Source organism: Odocoileus virginianus, chromosome 6 (assembly GCF_023699985.2).
Source record: "Odocoileus virginianus isolate 20LAN1187 ecotype Illinois chromosome 6, Ovbor_1.2, whole genome shotgun sequence".
NCBI lineage: Eukaryota > Metazoa > Chordata > Mammalia > Artiodactyla > Cervidae > Odocoileus > Odocoileus virginianus.
This window is the reverse complement of record NC_069679.1, coordinates 53,702,965-53,716,035: the sequence shown is the minus strand read 5'-3', so window position 1 is coordinate 53,716,035 and position 13,071 is coordinate 53,702,965. Positions and strand designations below refer to the sequence as shown.

The 13,071-nt window shown below is 35.1% G+C and overlaps 1 protein-coding gene across 7 annotated transcripts in view; it reads left to right on the top strand.

The window, feature by feature from the left end:
* The window catches only part of DDHD1 (DDHD domain containing 1), a 70,504-nt gene that overhangs the window by 34,088 nt on the left and 23,345 nt on the right, over positions 1 to 13,071 (top strand). For all 7 annotated transcript variants that reach the window (XM_020912854.2, XM_070469372.1, XM_070469370.1 and 4 more), the window contains 3 exons: positions 1,481 to 1,587; positions 3,540 to 3,646; positions 12,122 to 12,384. In XM_020912854.2, coding sequence (XP_020768513.2) covers positions 1,481 to 1,587; positions 3,540 to 3,646; positions 12,122 to 12,384 — 477 coding nt within the window. The remainder of the gene's footprint in view (positions 1 to 1,480; positions 1,588 to 3,539; positions 3,647 to 12,121; positions 12,385 to 13,071) is intronic.

Below are 13,071 nucleotides of genomic sequence, written 5' to 3'. Positions count from 1 at the left end.
ACCATATATTATAGATATTATTTATCTGAAAAATCCAGAATAGGCAAGTTCATGGAGACAAAGTAGATTTATGGTGTCAGGGCCTAGAGGGAAGAATTATGGGATCTGACTACCCTGGGCAGAGTGTTTCTTATGGGAATAATGAAAGTGTTCTGAACTTAGATAGTGGTATTGGTTGTACAACTCAATAATACTAGAAGCCACTGAATTGTTAAAAAAAATAAGTAAGAAAAAGCTACCAATGTCATGTCTAAAAGACACAGAAGTAAATTTGTAGAGACTCACCGGCCGGAAAGGAAACATTTATACCATGTAAATGCATATGTGAGCATCAGTAAGGATAATAACTACAATGAGTTAGAACAGTTCAAATATGTTTTAAATCTATGAGTTAGTAATAATGTCAAAAAATACAAAGCTTCTTAACAACTCAGTATTTAATTGTTAATAAAAGAAAGAATTAACCATTTATCCTGCGTTTTCTTAGTTCATACAGTAACTATTTGATTGTATCACAAGGCAGCAAGTGTTTGATGTGGGGAAATTTCTCTTTCCTGAAGTTTAAGGAGTGGTGAGATTTAAAAAGCACTTTTTTGCAACCATAGTAAATTAGTGGAGCTAAGCAGTGATCACAGCATTTTCTAGTATCACCAGAAAAAGAGAAAACCAGGTATATATATATCTATGGAGTAGTAGTCTAGCCAAAACAGTATAACTTGAATCTGATCGGGCCCCTGTATCACACCACCAAATAGGGAACAAGAAGCACATTAAGGAACTCTGTGGGGATACCATCATTAAAAATTAGACTGAGAAACTACAGGACATAAAAAGAATTACAAAGCCAAAAAAGAGAGAGAGAGGGATCTATAGATTAAAAGACACTTAAGAAACATCAAACAGTTGCAATGCATGGGCTGTATTTGGAGCTCAGTTCAAAAGTTAAAAAAAAATATTTTGCTGTACCTTAATTTTCAGAGTAGAATTTAAAAACCTATATTGTGTGGAGAACAAGTATAGAAATAGATGAAATATAAGACAGGCCACAATGTGCTAATTATTTAGAGGTAGGGTATTTTATTAGGAAGACATAGCAGTCCACTCCAGTATTCTTGCCAGGAGAATACCGTGGACAGAGGAGCCTGGCCAGCTACAGTCCATAGGGTCACAGAATCAGACATGACTGAAGCGACTTAACACACACACACAGGGTATTTTATTATATATTGTCTCCACTAAAGACTTATAATTATTTAGAATATAGTTTCAAATCTTGAAATATTTGCAATCAGAGATGACAGATTTAAGAAAACAGTTCTGAAATGAAGGTGTTACAGACTATTGCATAATGTAGCAGTAATTTAAACGTAATTGGACAGAGTTATAAGCAAGTTGAAAGTGTTATGATTGAAGGTATTTTATACCATGTAAATGCATATATGAAGTTACTCTGATAGAGTTTTGTTTTGATTTTTTTAAGGATGAGAGAGGCTGCAAGAAAAATAGAAGAAAGGCATTTTTCCAACCATGCAACACATGTTGAGTTTCTGCCTGTTGAGTGGCGGTCAAAACTTACTCTGGATGGAGGTACATTTTGTTTAAAAATTAAATTATTTAGTCAATGGGAATGAAGTGTTTGTAATTTATTTGTCTTGAGGTATACTCACTCTTTGTTCAGATTATTTAGGAAAATAAAATCCATTTTTTAAAAAAAATAAATAATTATATTGACTTAACATCATTTTGGACCACCATATAGATTTCTCTAATAGTACAGTTTTCATGAATGCCCTAACGTTTTTGACAGAAAAATGACTTGTCAATGCTTTTAAAGCATTTGTTGTCTCCAATTTCTTTTTTGTTGTTGTTGTTCTCTACAATTTCATATGAGCTTACAGTTTCTTCCTGATAATTTTCCTCCTTTGTATTTGGAAGATAAAATCTTACGTTTTCTGTTTTATTGTCGTTCCTGCATTCCTTGGACTGATGAATTTTACTCTAACACAGAGAAATTACATAAAATGTGCATCTTTCTTTACAATAAGTTTTGTCCTTTGAGTATTAAAATCATTAAAATAAAATGTTTAGGTAGATACTTTTGAACTGTGATGCTGGAGAAGACTCTTGAGAGTCCCTTGGACAGCAAGGAGATCAAACCAATCCTAAAGGAAATCAGTCATGAATATTCACTGAAAGGACTGATGCTGAACTGAAGCTCCAATACTTTGCCCACCTGATGCGAGGAGCCGACTCATTGGAAAAGGCCCTGATGCTGGGAAAGATTGAGGGCCAAAGGAGAAGGGGATGACTGAGGATGAGATGGTTGGATGGCATGACGTGAGTTTGCATAAACTCTGGGAGATAGTGAAGGACAAGGAAGCCTGGCATGCTGCAGTCCAAGGGGTTGAAAATAGTGGGACATGACTGAGCAACTGAACAACGACAAAACGGAATAAGAGAAGATATTTGCAAATGATATGACCAATAAAGGGTTAATATCCCACAGTTTATATAACTTGACATCAAGAAAAACAAACAACCCAGTTAAAAAATGAGCAGAAGACCTGAAGAATATATACAAATGGCCAAAAGGCATTTGCAAAGATGTTAACATTGTTAATCATTAGAGAAATCCATACCTGTCAGAGTGACTATCGTCAATAAGAACACAACAATGGAGGCTTCTCAAAGTACTAAAAATAGAGCTACCATATGATCCAGCAGTTCCACTCCTGAGTATATATTGGAAAAAAAAAATGAAAATACTAATTCAAAAAGTTATGTGCACCCCAGTGTTGATAGCAGCATTATTTATAATAGCAAAGGTATAGAAATAACCTCACTGTCCATCAACAGATAAATGGATAAAGATGTATATATACATCATAAAAAACAATGAAATTTTGCCATTTGCAGTGACATGAATGGACTTGTAGGATATTATGCTAAATAAGACAAAGACAAATAACTGTATGATATATATGGAATCTTTAAAAAAAAGCGAACTTGTGAATATAACAAAAAGAAACAGAACAAATAGGTGGTTACCAGGAAGAGAGAGACAAGAAAGGTGGAGGGGATTGAGAAGTACAAACTACTGCATATAAAATAAATAAGCTGCAAGGGTATATTGTATAAAATGAGGACGTTAGCCAATATTTTACAATAACTCTAAATGGAGTATAACCATTTAAAAATGTTGAGTTACTGTGTTCATCTGAAGCTTATTGTACATCAACTGAACATCAATAAAATTTTTTTAATTTAAAAAGAAAGATCCTTAGGTTGTTCGTGATTTAAAGGAAATGTTTTCAATCTTTCAGCACCAATAAGTGCATTAATGTTTGTGGTAGTTAAATACCCTTCATCATTTTTCAGTTAACAAATAGTAAAATTTCAAGAAGGTAAGTTTCATCATATTCAAAGGTAGTCTTGAATATTTAAATTTTAATATAAAAACACTTAGGGAATGTATTTTTTTCACTGTTTTTTCCCTAAAATTATCTTCTCTTAGTTCTTTTTTTTTTTTTAACTTGTAGACACTGTTGATTCCATTACTCCAGACAAAGTGCGAGGTTTAAGGGATATGTTAAACAGCAGTGCAATGGACATAATGTATTATACTAGCCCACTGTATAGAGATGAAGTAAGTATCATGATTATCTTGTTGCTATTGGGTATTTTTTAGAGTGATAGCATGTGTGTCCTGAATTTTAACATTTTATGTTCTCTTTTGTTTTACAAGCAAATGAGAATTATAGCCTCTATTTCATAGTGCTTTTGATAGTCTTAAACTGTCCATTGGGACCCTTAATGTTGTAACATGGTAACAATATTTTAACATGATAATCTTGGAAGTGAGAGTTTGGTTATAAAATAGCTCTGTGAAAATATGTCAGTTTTCATAAATCTGATTAATATCTTTGAGTATTGTCCTCACAAAAGTTTTGGACATGTAAGAGTTTTGTATATAATAGGCCTACTTCTATTGTGTCATTTCTGTGGTGGATTTGTATAGTTCTCAAATGGTAATGGTGCTCATACATCACAAAAGTAACCCCAAAGGGGGTGAGGGAGTGAAAGTTTAATCAGAGGGATGAGAGAATTTTTGTGAATGCAATTTGTCACTTCACTGGTAAGAAAAAAAGAATTCTGTTTCATGGAAATAGCAGTATTAAGTACCGAGCATGTATTAACTTGTTTAATTCTTACCTATGAAGTCAGTATGACTAGTATCTTCATCTGAAGGATGAAGAAACTAGTATAAGGAGTAATTACCAGTAGGGCAACTGTGCTGCTCCAAGCCAGTCCTTCGCGGATTTTGTTCATTCACATTCATTCCCTAACTTTATCCAAGACATCTTTTATATATCTATAGAAACATGTTTGCTTAGTTGCCGTAGGAGCTTCCTTCTCTTCCAACTACCATTCCCTTAGGATTTTTCTTTATTTCTCTTTCTATATTCCCCATTGCCGTATACCAGTATTGGGCAAGGTTTGCCTTGATCTATTTGAAAACAGTAAAAGCAGCTACAGGCTTCTCAGGTGGTGCAGTGATAAAGAATCCGCCTGCCAATGCAGGAGATGCAGATTTGATCCCTGGATCAGAAAAATCCCCTGGAATAGGAAATGGCAACCCGCTCCAGTATTCTTGCCTGGAAAATCCCATGGTCAGAGGAGCCTGGCAGGCTACAGTCCATGGGATTGCAAAGAATTGAACGTTACTGAGCACACACACACAAGAGCTGCAAGCAGAACAGCTCTTCTGGACTTTGTTGTTCAGTCACTCAGTCATGTCTGCCTCTTGGCAACCTCACGGACTGCAACACTCCAGGCTGCTCTGTCCTTCACTGTCTCCCTGACCTTGCTCAAACTCAAGTCCTTTGAGTCGACAATGCCATCCAACCGTCTCATCCTCTGGACTTAATTCTGATCAAAAAGAAGGCCTAGTCGGTGAAGTAGAATTCTAATACCTTCCACGTTTATAGGCCTTTATAGTGTACAGTGAGTATTGAACTATAGTATTGCAAGTAAACCAGTGAGGAAAGGAAAAGAGAAAGAAAAAGGCTGAAAGCATATTACTCTACACACACACACACACACACACACACACACACACACACACACACACACACACAGAGTTGGTAGTATCCCTAAGAAGGTATCCTGAGTCTTCAAGACTAACATGCTCTGAGTCATGTCCTCCAAAAGTAGTATGTGCTTTTTTAAAAGTTGACATTAATATCCAGAAAAACTAGAAAGGGAAAACTGTCACATTCAAACCTCTGGCCATTGGTGAATGATGACTGAGAAAATGATCACTTTTTATTTTGCTCTTGTATCTTCAAAGATATTCTCCTCAGAATGGAATTGAGTAAAACAGATATTCGGTAGGAGAAGGGAATTGATAGCTAATGTAAGTGAAATGGAAGGAGAACACCCAGGTCTTTAAATTTGTTGGTTTTTTGATCCAGTTGAATTTAATGGAAGAGAACTGAGAACTTGTTTCTGAGATTCATCCGCAATCTTCAGCAGTGTTTCCAAAACATGCCTAGTTAGAACAGTCACTTGTGGTGCCCATTAAAAATACCCCCATGGGGGGCATTGGAGTTGAGGATATTAATGTGAATTTATGACTTTGAAAATAAGTGGATGTATGTGGATAACATCTATATATTTAAGCATACATGTTTAAACATATATATGTTTATGCATGTATTATGCATGTTATGCATATATATATATATGTGCATGTATTTCCTACCTCTGTCCACTGAAAGGACTAAGAAGCAGACACCCCAACTTAATGAACACACCTAGCACCCAGATCTTTGCCTAGTACGGTTACTCCCCACTAAGAAAAAGTAGAGTTTCTTGGGAAGATGGCTTCCAGGACTAGGGCAGGAGAGGTTCAAGTCAAAGCTGAAAGAACTTGTTTTGACAGAAGGTGGAAAACTGCTCAAAAGAATGATGAGGCAAGATGCATGGACACAGAATGACTTAAAGAAGCAGATCCCACTGACCAAATCTGGAAGAATTTGAGCACCAAAATAATTAAGTAAATATTATTATTTATTGTAAGCGTCCCAGATGGTTCAGTGGTAAAGAATCCACCCGCAATGCAGGAGACTTGGGTTCAATCCCTGGATCGGGAATATTCCCTGAAGAAGGAAGTGGCAACCCCTCCAGTCTTCTTGCCTGGAGAACCCCATGGACAGTGGAACCTGGTCTGTACAGTCCATGGGGTCACAAAGAGTCATACACGACTTAGCAACTAAACAACTATTACTTATTGTAAGGAATTACTAGTATATTTTATAGAATTATAATAAGGTTAATGTAGTTAAGAATTTTAAATCATTGAAAAATTTGTAAGTCCTTATCGCTTATAAATAGATAAGCAAATTGGGAAGAAGAGAGAGGTCCTTTGCTTACAGTAGAATGCCCAGGGCTTACTGGTGAGTGTGGAAGGACAGCTGGAGGAAAGGGCTCATTTTGCAGCCGTCGTCATGGTAGGATCAGGCAGGAGAGGACTGGGCAAGAGTCATTCGTGAATGCTAGAATGAGGGGAGTTGTTTGATGCGGAACAGAGTCTTTGCATAGTCTTAAAGTGTATCCTCTCAGACTGCTTTTAGTTTAAAAATAATGAAGGACTTCCCTGGCAGTTTTGTGGTTAAGACTCCCATGTTACACTGCAAGGGACATGGTTAATCCCTGGTTAGGGAACTTAAGATCTCACATGCTGCACAACCAAGGGGAAAAAAAAAGATCTTTAAGCAACACTAACTAAATCATGTCACTCCCTGGGTTAAAATCTTTGTTGACTCTCATTAGAATAAAACCATAATTAAAGAAAAAAATGGAATGGCTTTTTAAAAAATAAAGGTATACAGTGGAAAAATCAAGCAACACCTTTATGAGTTGTTTCTAAGGCACATCCAGAGGAGGACACAGCATAATTTACGCAGCATTCCAATTAAGAGGAAGCGTCAGACGAGTGTAAAATGAGGATGTTGTCATTTAAAAGTAGGAATTAAGACTGTATTATTTTAAAATGTTGATATAATAAGGAAAAGAATGGCTGTGGAAAACGTTTCAGATATAGAAGATTAGAGAGACATAGTTAATTTTAACTTCTCATACTAAACTATATACTATACTAGATCAGAGGAAACACTACAAAGGGTATTATTAGATCAGCTGACAAAATCTGTATGGGACTAGATTAGATGAAATATATGAATGTGAATTATGAAGTTAATAACAGCACTGTGGTTGTGGAAGTCTTAGGAAATATACACTGGAGTATTTAGGGGTAAAAGACCCTGAAATATGTAACATGTCCTTAATGGGTCACAAAAAAGTTCTGTGTGTGTTAATAGAAACAGAACAAATGATAGGGCAAATAGAAAAATGTTCACATTAGGTGAATCTTGGATAAAGCCTGTGAAAGATCTTTGTACAGTTTTTTATTTTGCAACATTTTATAAATTTGAAATTACTCCCAAATGAAAAGTTATGAAAAAGAAGCTAAAAAACTACTCTCGCAGGTTCCTTCTCTGGAGATCCTGACTCAGTGGGTCTGAGATAGAGCCTGGGAATTTGTGTTGTTGACAGTTAGCAGGTGATACCATCAGAAAAGTTTGGCAAACATTGCTTAAGTCATTGTGAAGAATGAAAGAAAATAAAAAAGACTTAGAAGTAGGCAAAAATTGTTCTTATTCTTTAAAAAGGAAAGCTAATTCTGCAAATCGAAGTTCATTTAGCACAAGGTTGATGTTAGGCAGGGCTTCCCTGATAGCTCAGTTGGTAAAGAATCCACCTCCAATGCAGGAGACCTGGATTCAATCCCTGGTTTGGGAAAATCCCCTGGAGAAGGGAAAGGCTACACACTCCAATATTCTGGCTTGGAGAATTCCATGAACTGTTTGGTCCATGGGGTCACAAAAAGTCAGACACGACTGAGTGACTTTCACTCCTTGGTGCCAGGCAATATCTAGACTAAATTATTTTTCAGTAGTATATGTTTCCTAAAGGAAGTAATGACAAATAACAGCCAGCAGCAATTCTGTAGGATTAAGGCCTGTCTGGTGAATGAACCTTGTTAGGTTTATTTGATAGGCATAAATAAGAGCCTTTTTCCTCTTCTTCTCAGCCTTTGTAGTCAAATAGATGCAGTTTTAAAATCTGCCACTTAACTAGCTTAAATAAAGTTTCTCAGTTTCTCAGCTTCCTCACTTAAAACGGACATAAACTACACAGCTGATAAAGGTTGTCCTGGGGCTTCCCGGTGGCTCAGCAGGGGACACGAGTTAGATCCCGGGTCAGGAAGATCCCCCGGAGGAGGGAACGGCAACCCGCTCCAGTATTCTTGCCTGGAGCATCCCGTGGACAGAGGAGCCTGCTGGGCTGCAGTCCGTGGGGTCACAAAGAATTGGACACAACTGAAGCAACTTAGTACACAAAGATTGTCATGAGGATCAAAGATATTATGGTATAGTTTCCAGTACAATTCTTTGTGCTTAGGTTTTCAAGTTGTAATTAAGTGTATATCTGTCTTTATGTATTTCAAGGACTACCATTTAAAAAAAGGAATAGATTTATTCTGTTAATTCTAGAAAGTAAAATAAGGATCTGTGAATTGAAAATATAGAAAGGAACATGTTTGATTACTCAATGAAGAACTGTGTAATAACTAAAGCTGCCTTAAAAACACAGAAGTGTTACAAGGAAAAAAAAATTGTAAATAATGTAAGCTGATGGATTTTAACTAAACTTACTGTGTAATCCACAGTATAATATTGATATCAAATCATTACATTGTACACTTGAAACTTACACAATGTATATCTCAATTATATCTTGATAAGACTGAGGGGAAATTTTTTTTTAATAGAAGGAACCACTTCTGGATAAAGGTACTACTCACTGAGGTGGATGCTGAGCTCTTTCTCCCTTTACACGGGTGTTACTGAAGGGACTTTAGCTTCACAGGAGTTTGAATTAAATCATCTCTGAGGCCACTTTTCTCTCAGATTTCTTCAGTGCTCATGGGAGGACCCTAATTAGTGATTGTGCACTGAAAAGTTGTGCTTCGGGGAAAATTTTTGTATACTGAACAGTACTTCTCAGGTCATACTTTCTGAGGACCAGGTTTTGGTTTTGTTTTTTTTTAAAGGAACTAACTCCAGTCTATCAAGACATGATTAGAGAACCTTTGGCCCTTTTCTTCAACCCTAAATAAAGTAACATGGAAACTCCAGAGGGAACTGTGACCTCTTTTGTGCAACAGGAACTCTCTTTTCAATGGCTTTTTAAAAATGAAGAACTAAAAAGAGAATTGTCATGGTCCTATCTTGCCATTGCTATTTGAAAATTATTTAATTGATGTATATGACTAAAACTCAATAAATTACTTTTTCTCATTAAAATTTCCTGAAGGAGAGAGAAGGACAAATGACTACTTATGTTCTTCAGCCATACTTTAGGTGTTTAGAATCTCTCTTGAAACTGCTGGATTTTTTTCCATTTTGGTTGACTTTCTTGATAAATTTTAATTTTTGAGCAATGGTTATGAAAATTAGAAACTTTTAAACTTTTTTTTTTTTTTTTTGGTCTTGCTTAATCTCACAAGACCTCCAAAAATTGTCTGGTGGTGTAAGGTTTCCTTTCTTGCTTCTACATGAGTTAGTCTGCACGGCAATGCCGGAGACTAAGCTCAAGTAGAAGCAAGAAGGGCGGCACAGATAAAACTTTTAAACTTTTGAAGATCCATCTAATGCTTTCTCTGTGTGAGAGGTTAGCTAAATTGATTAGATAATATTATAGAGTTAATAAAATTAAGATAATAGGGTATATCATTAATCTTGGATCAGATATCCCAAATGAATATAGTTGGTCACAAGGGAATCCTAGCTGGAGGAATATAAATGGATCAGAAAGGAAAGGGGAAAAACAAACCCTAATTAGAGTAGACTTTTTGGATATAACATTAAGGTGAATTTCTTCTTTTGCTGCTGAGTGGATGATTTATAAAGACCTTTAGTTAAAGGTTTTAAGTTCTATTATATATGGATATGTTCTAATAAGGGAACACAAAGACTAGCTCTAGTCACATAGAAGATTATTAAAACAGATGAAAACATCAGCTCTTCAGAAACTATACATTCTCTGCTTCAGTCCATGGTAAAATACTTCATTGTTGAATAAGACTTTCTCTTTGTTGGATGTTTACTTTTTATGATTGCTAGATTAAGGAAGTTATTGGTATAATGAGTGATGCTTTAAATTTTTTAAATATGAAATAGCTTAATCACTGGTAGAGGCACTGGTAGATCTTTTCCATTTTTTACTATCTAATTTTAATGGGGGTGGTATTTAAAAAAAAAAAAAAATGGGTTATCTTTTGCCAAAGTACCTAGGTATTCATCTGTTAGTGTTTTTGGACTTCATGGTAGGAGTTTTAAAATCAAGTCCTTCAGAAGTAAACACTATCAACAAATGTTGCTTTTAAAGAGATGTATTTTATTGAAAAATTAGCTTTTTCAATACCTCCTTTCATGTAGATTATAAATTAGGAAAATTACAAAGTTTTAAGGGTTGGTTCATATTCTTATCAAAGCCAAGTCCAAAGCATTACATTATAGCTCCCTTTGAACAAAGCATGTAATTTCACATCATACTGCCTACTTTTTAAATTCTATTGACTAGAATTACCTACAACCCATGTCTTCGGATATTTTTATATGCATTTACCACTAAAGTGTGGTCCCCAGAATTGCTGAATCTGAAACTATAGGATGGAGCCTAGCAGTCTGTATTTAACAAGCCCTCCAGACCATGTACCTGGTTTCAGTAGCTTTAACAAGGACCTCAGTATTGTACAGTAGAGGTCTGTAACCTCTGTGAGGTTAGCAGCCTGAACATGGCACCTTCATTCAACTCACTGCCAGCCCAGCCAAGCATGACTGCTCAAATAATTTCCAGTTTGATTCTGCTAAAGAATGTTCAGTGAACCAAACGGAGGTGACTTGTCTCTAGAAACAAAATAACAAGATATGGAAGCAATTAATAATGTTTGTATGTCTGAATAACAGCTGATGTATTAAAAAGAACTGAAATGAGAAATTGAGTATCAGGAAGTTTATAACCAAATAGTAGTAAGCAGTGATAGGAAGAGGAGAGGACTACCTGAAAAATCAGGTCAGGGCCCTATATGAATGAATTTGAGTTACAAAAGAACCTTGTTCTTCTCACTTCATAGAATACTTCAGTAATATTTATTAAAGCTAAATTTCAAAGAAAGCAGTTTTATAAAGAAAAATGGCTAAGATATTTTCCACATTATTAACTTCTAAACCTTAAAAAATTCCTACTTTTTGAAAGTATTTAAAAATACTTCATATTACCAACATAATGGGAATTTTGGAATATGAAGTACATCAACATAACCATTTTCCTTAGTCATACAGTGACCTTTCATTACATTACTCTTATCTAAATGCAGCAAGTAATAATGCATATAATATATTGCATATACAATATGTTAGTAACCCTATTATCATAAATTCAGATATTCTTTTCCTAAGCTTACTGTGGCTTAAAAAGTACAGGATACAAGACTTTAGAATAGTATGTGAGTCCATTACAATGAAGAAAAAATATCCAGAGGCTTTTTGGAAATCTTACTAGAATCCACATGGAACTTTTTTTTTAACACATGAAACTGTTGGCTGCAGTAGTTGGTTTAAGGACTATGAAAGGATCTGTGTGGGTAGCATCTGTCTTTATTCTTTAGTGTTGCTATGGATTATAATATTATGTATACCTTTACATTGGGAAGATCCCCTGGAGAAGGGTAAGGCTACCCACTCCAGTATTCTGGCCTGGAGAATTCCATGGACTGTATAGTCCATGGGGTCGCAGAGAGTTGGACATGACTGAGCAACTTTCACTTTTACTTTACATCATTTCCTGTATGGGTTCTGAAGCAGCTGAGTTAATTTTAATAATCTAGATATATCTGTCTAGTGATATATTTTTCTTTCTTAGCATATTTGAGCTTAGAAATAACATTTATAGAAGTGGTTATTCTAATTTAATGTTTTCTTATTTGAAACAGCTAGTTAAAGGCCTTCAGCAAGAGCTCAATCGATTATATTCCCTTTTCTGTTCCCGGAATCCAAACTTTGAGGAAAAAGGGGGTAAAGTCTCAATAGTGTCACATTCCTTGGGATGTGTGATCACTTATGACATAATGACTGGCTGGAATCCAGTTCGACTCTATGAACAGTTGCTGCAGAAGGAAGAAGAGTTGCCTGATGAACGATGGATGAGCTACGAAGAACGTCATCTTCTTGATGAACTCTATTTAACAAAACGACGGTAAAATAGCCTAATCTCTTAAAAGAAATTAAAATGTCTTCATGGAATCACTGGACTTCTTAGTAGAAAACTTCAGATTTTTCATAATAAAGAAAAAATACACTGTTTAGGGTACAGAATAGGATATTCAAAGATTGTTAAATAATATGCCTAATCAAGCAAAAGACTATTAATTTTGATACTAATTACGTGTGTTTTCCTATAGCATACAATTACCATCTTCCTCTTTTTGCTTTTCTTTTTCTTCACAGTTTATTAGAAATGAAATCTAAAACTTATTCCATGCTGAGTCACTGTATAGAAGCTGATGAGCCTCCATCTTTATTATTATTCTGAAAATAATTTTAAAGCCCTTTTTTCTTATCAGATATATTTTAGACAGATTTTATAATTACTTAATCATTCACAACCTTTCTGATCTATCTTTTTTAGTTGGATTCATTATCTATTTTTTTCTTCTGATACAACTGGTAGATAGGTTAATTAAACAAAATATAAAACGAAAATCAAGTAGAAAGAAGAGTATAAAAATCACACATAGTCTCACGTGAGAACTGTTAATGTGTTAGAATATTTTCTTTAAAAAATAGTAAATATATATACTATTTTATCAGAGGCACTTCAGAGATTATAAGTATCCATTAAGTTAATAAGCCCCTGATTCTGTTAATCCTAGAATATGCCTGA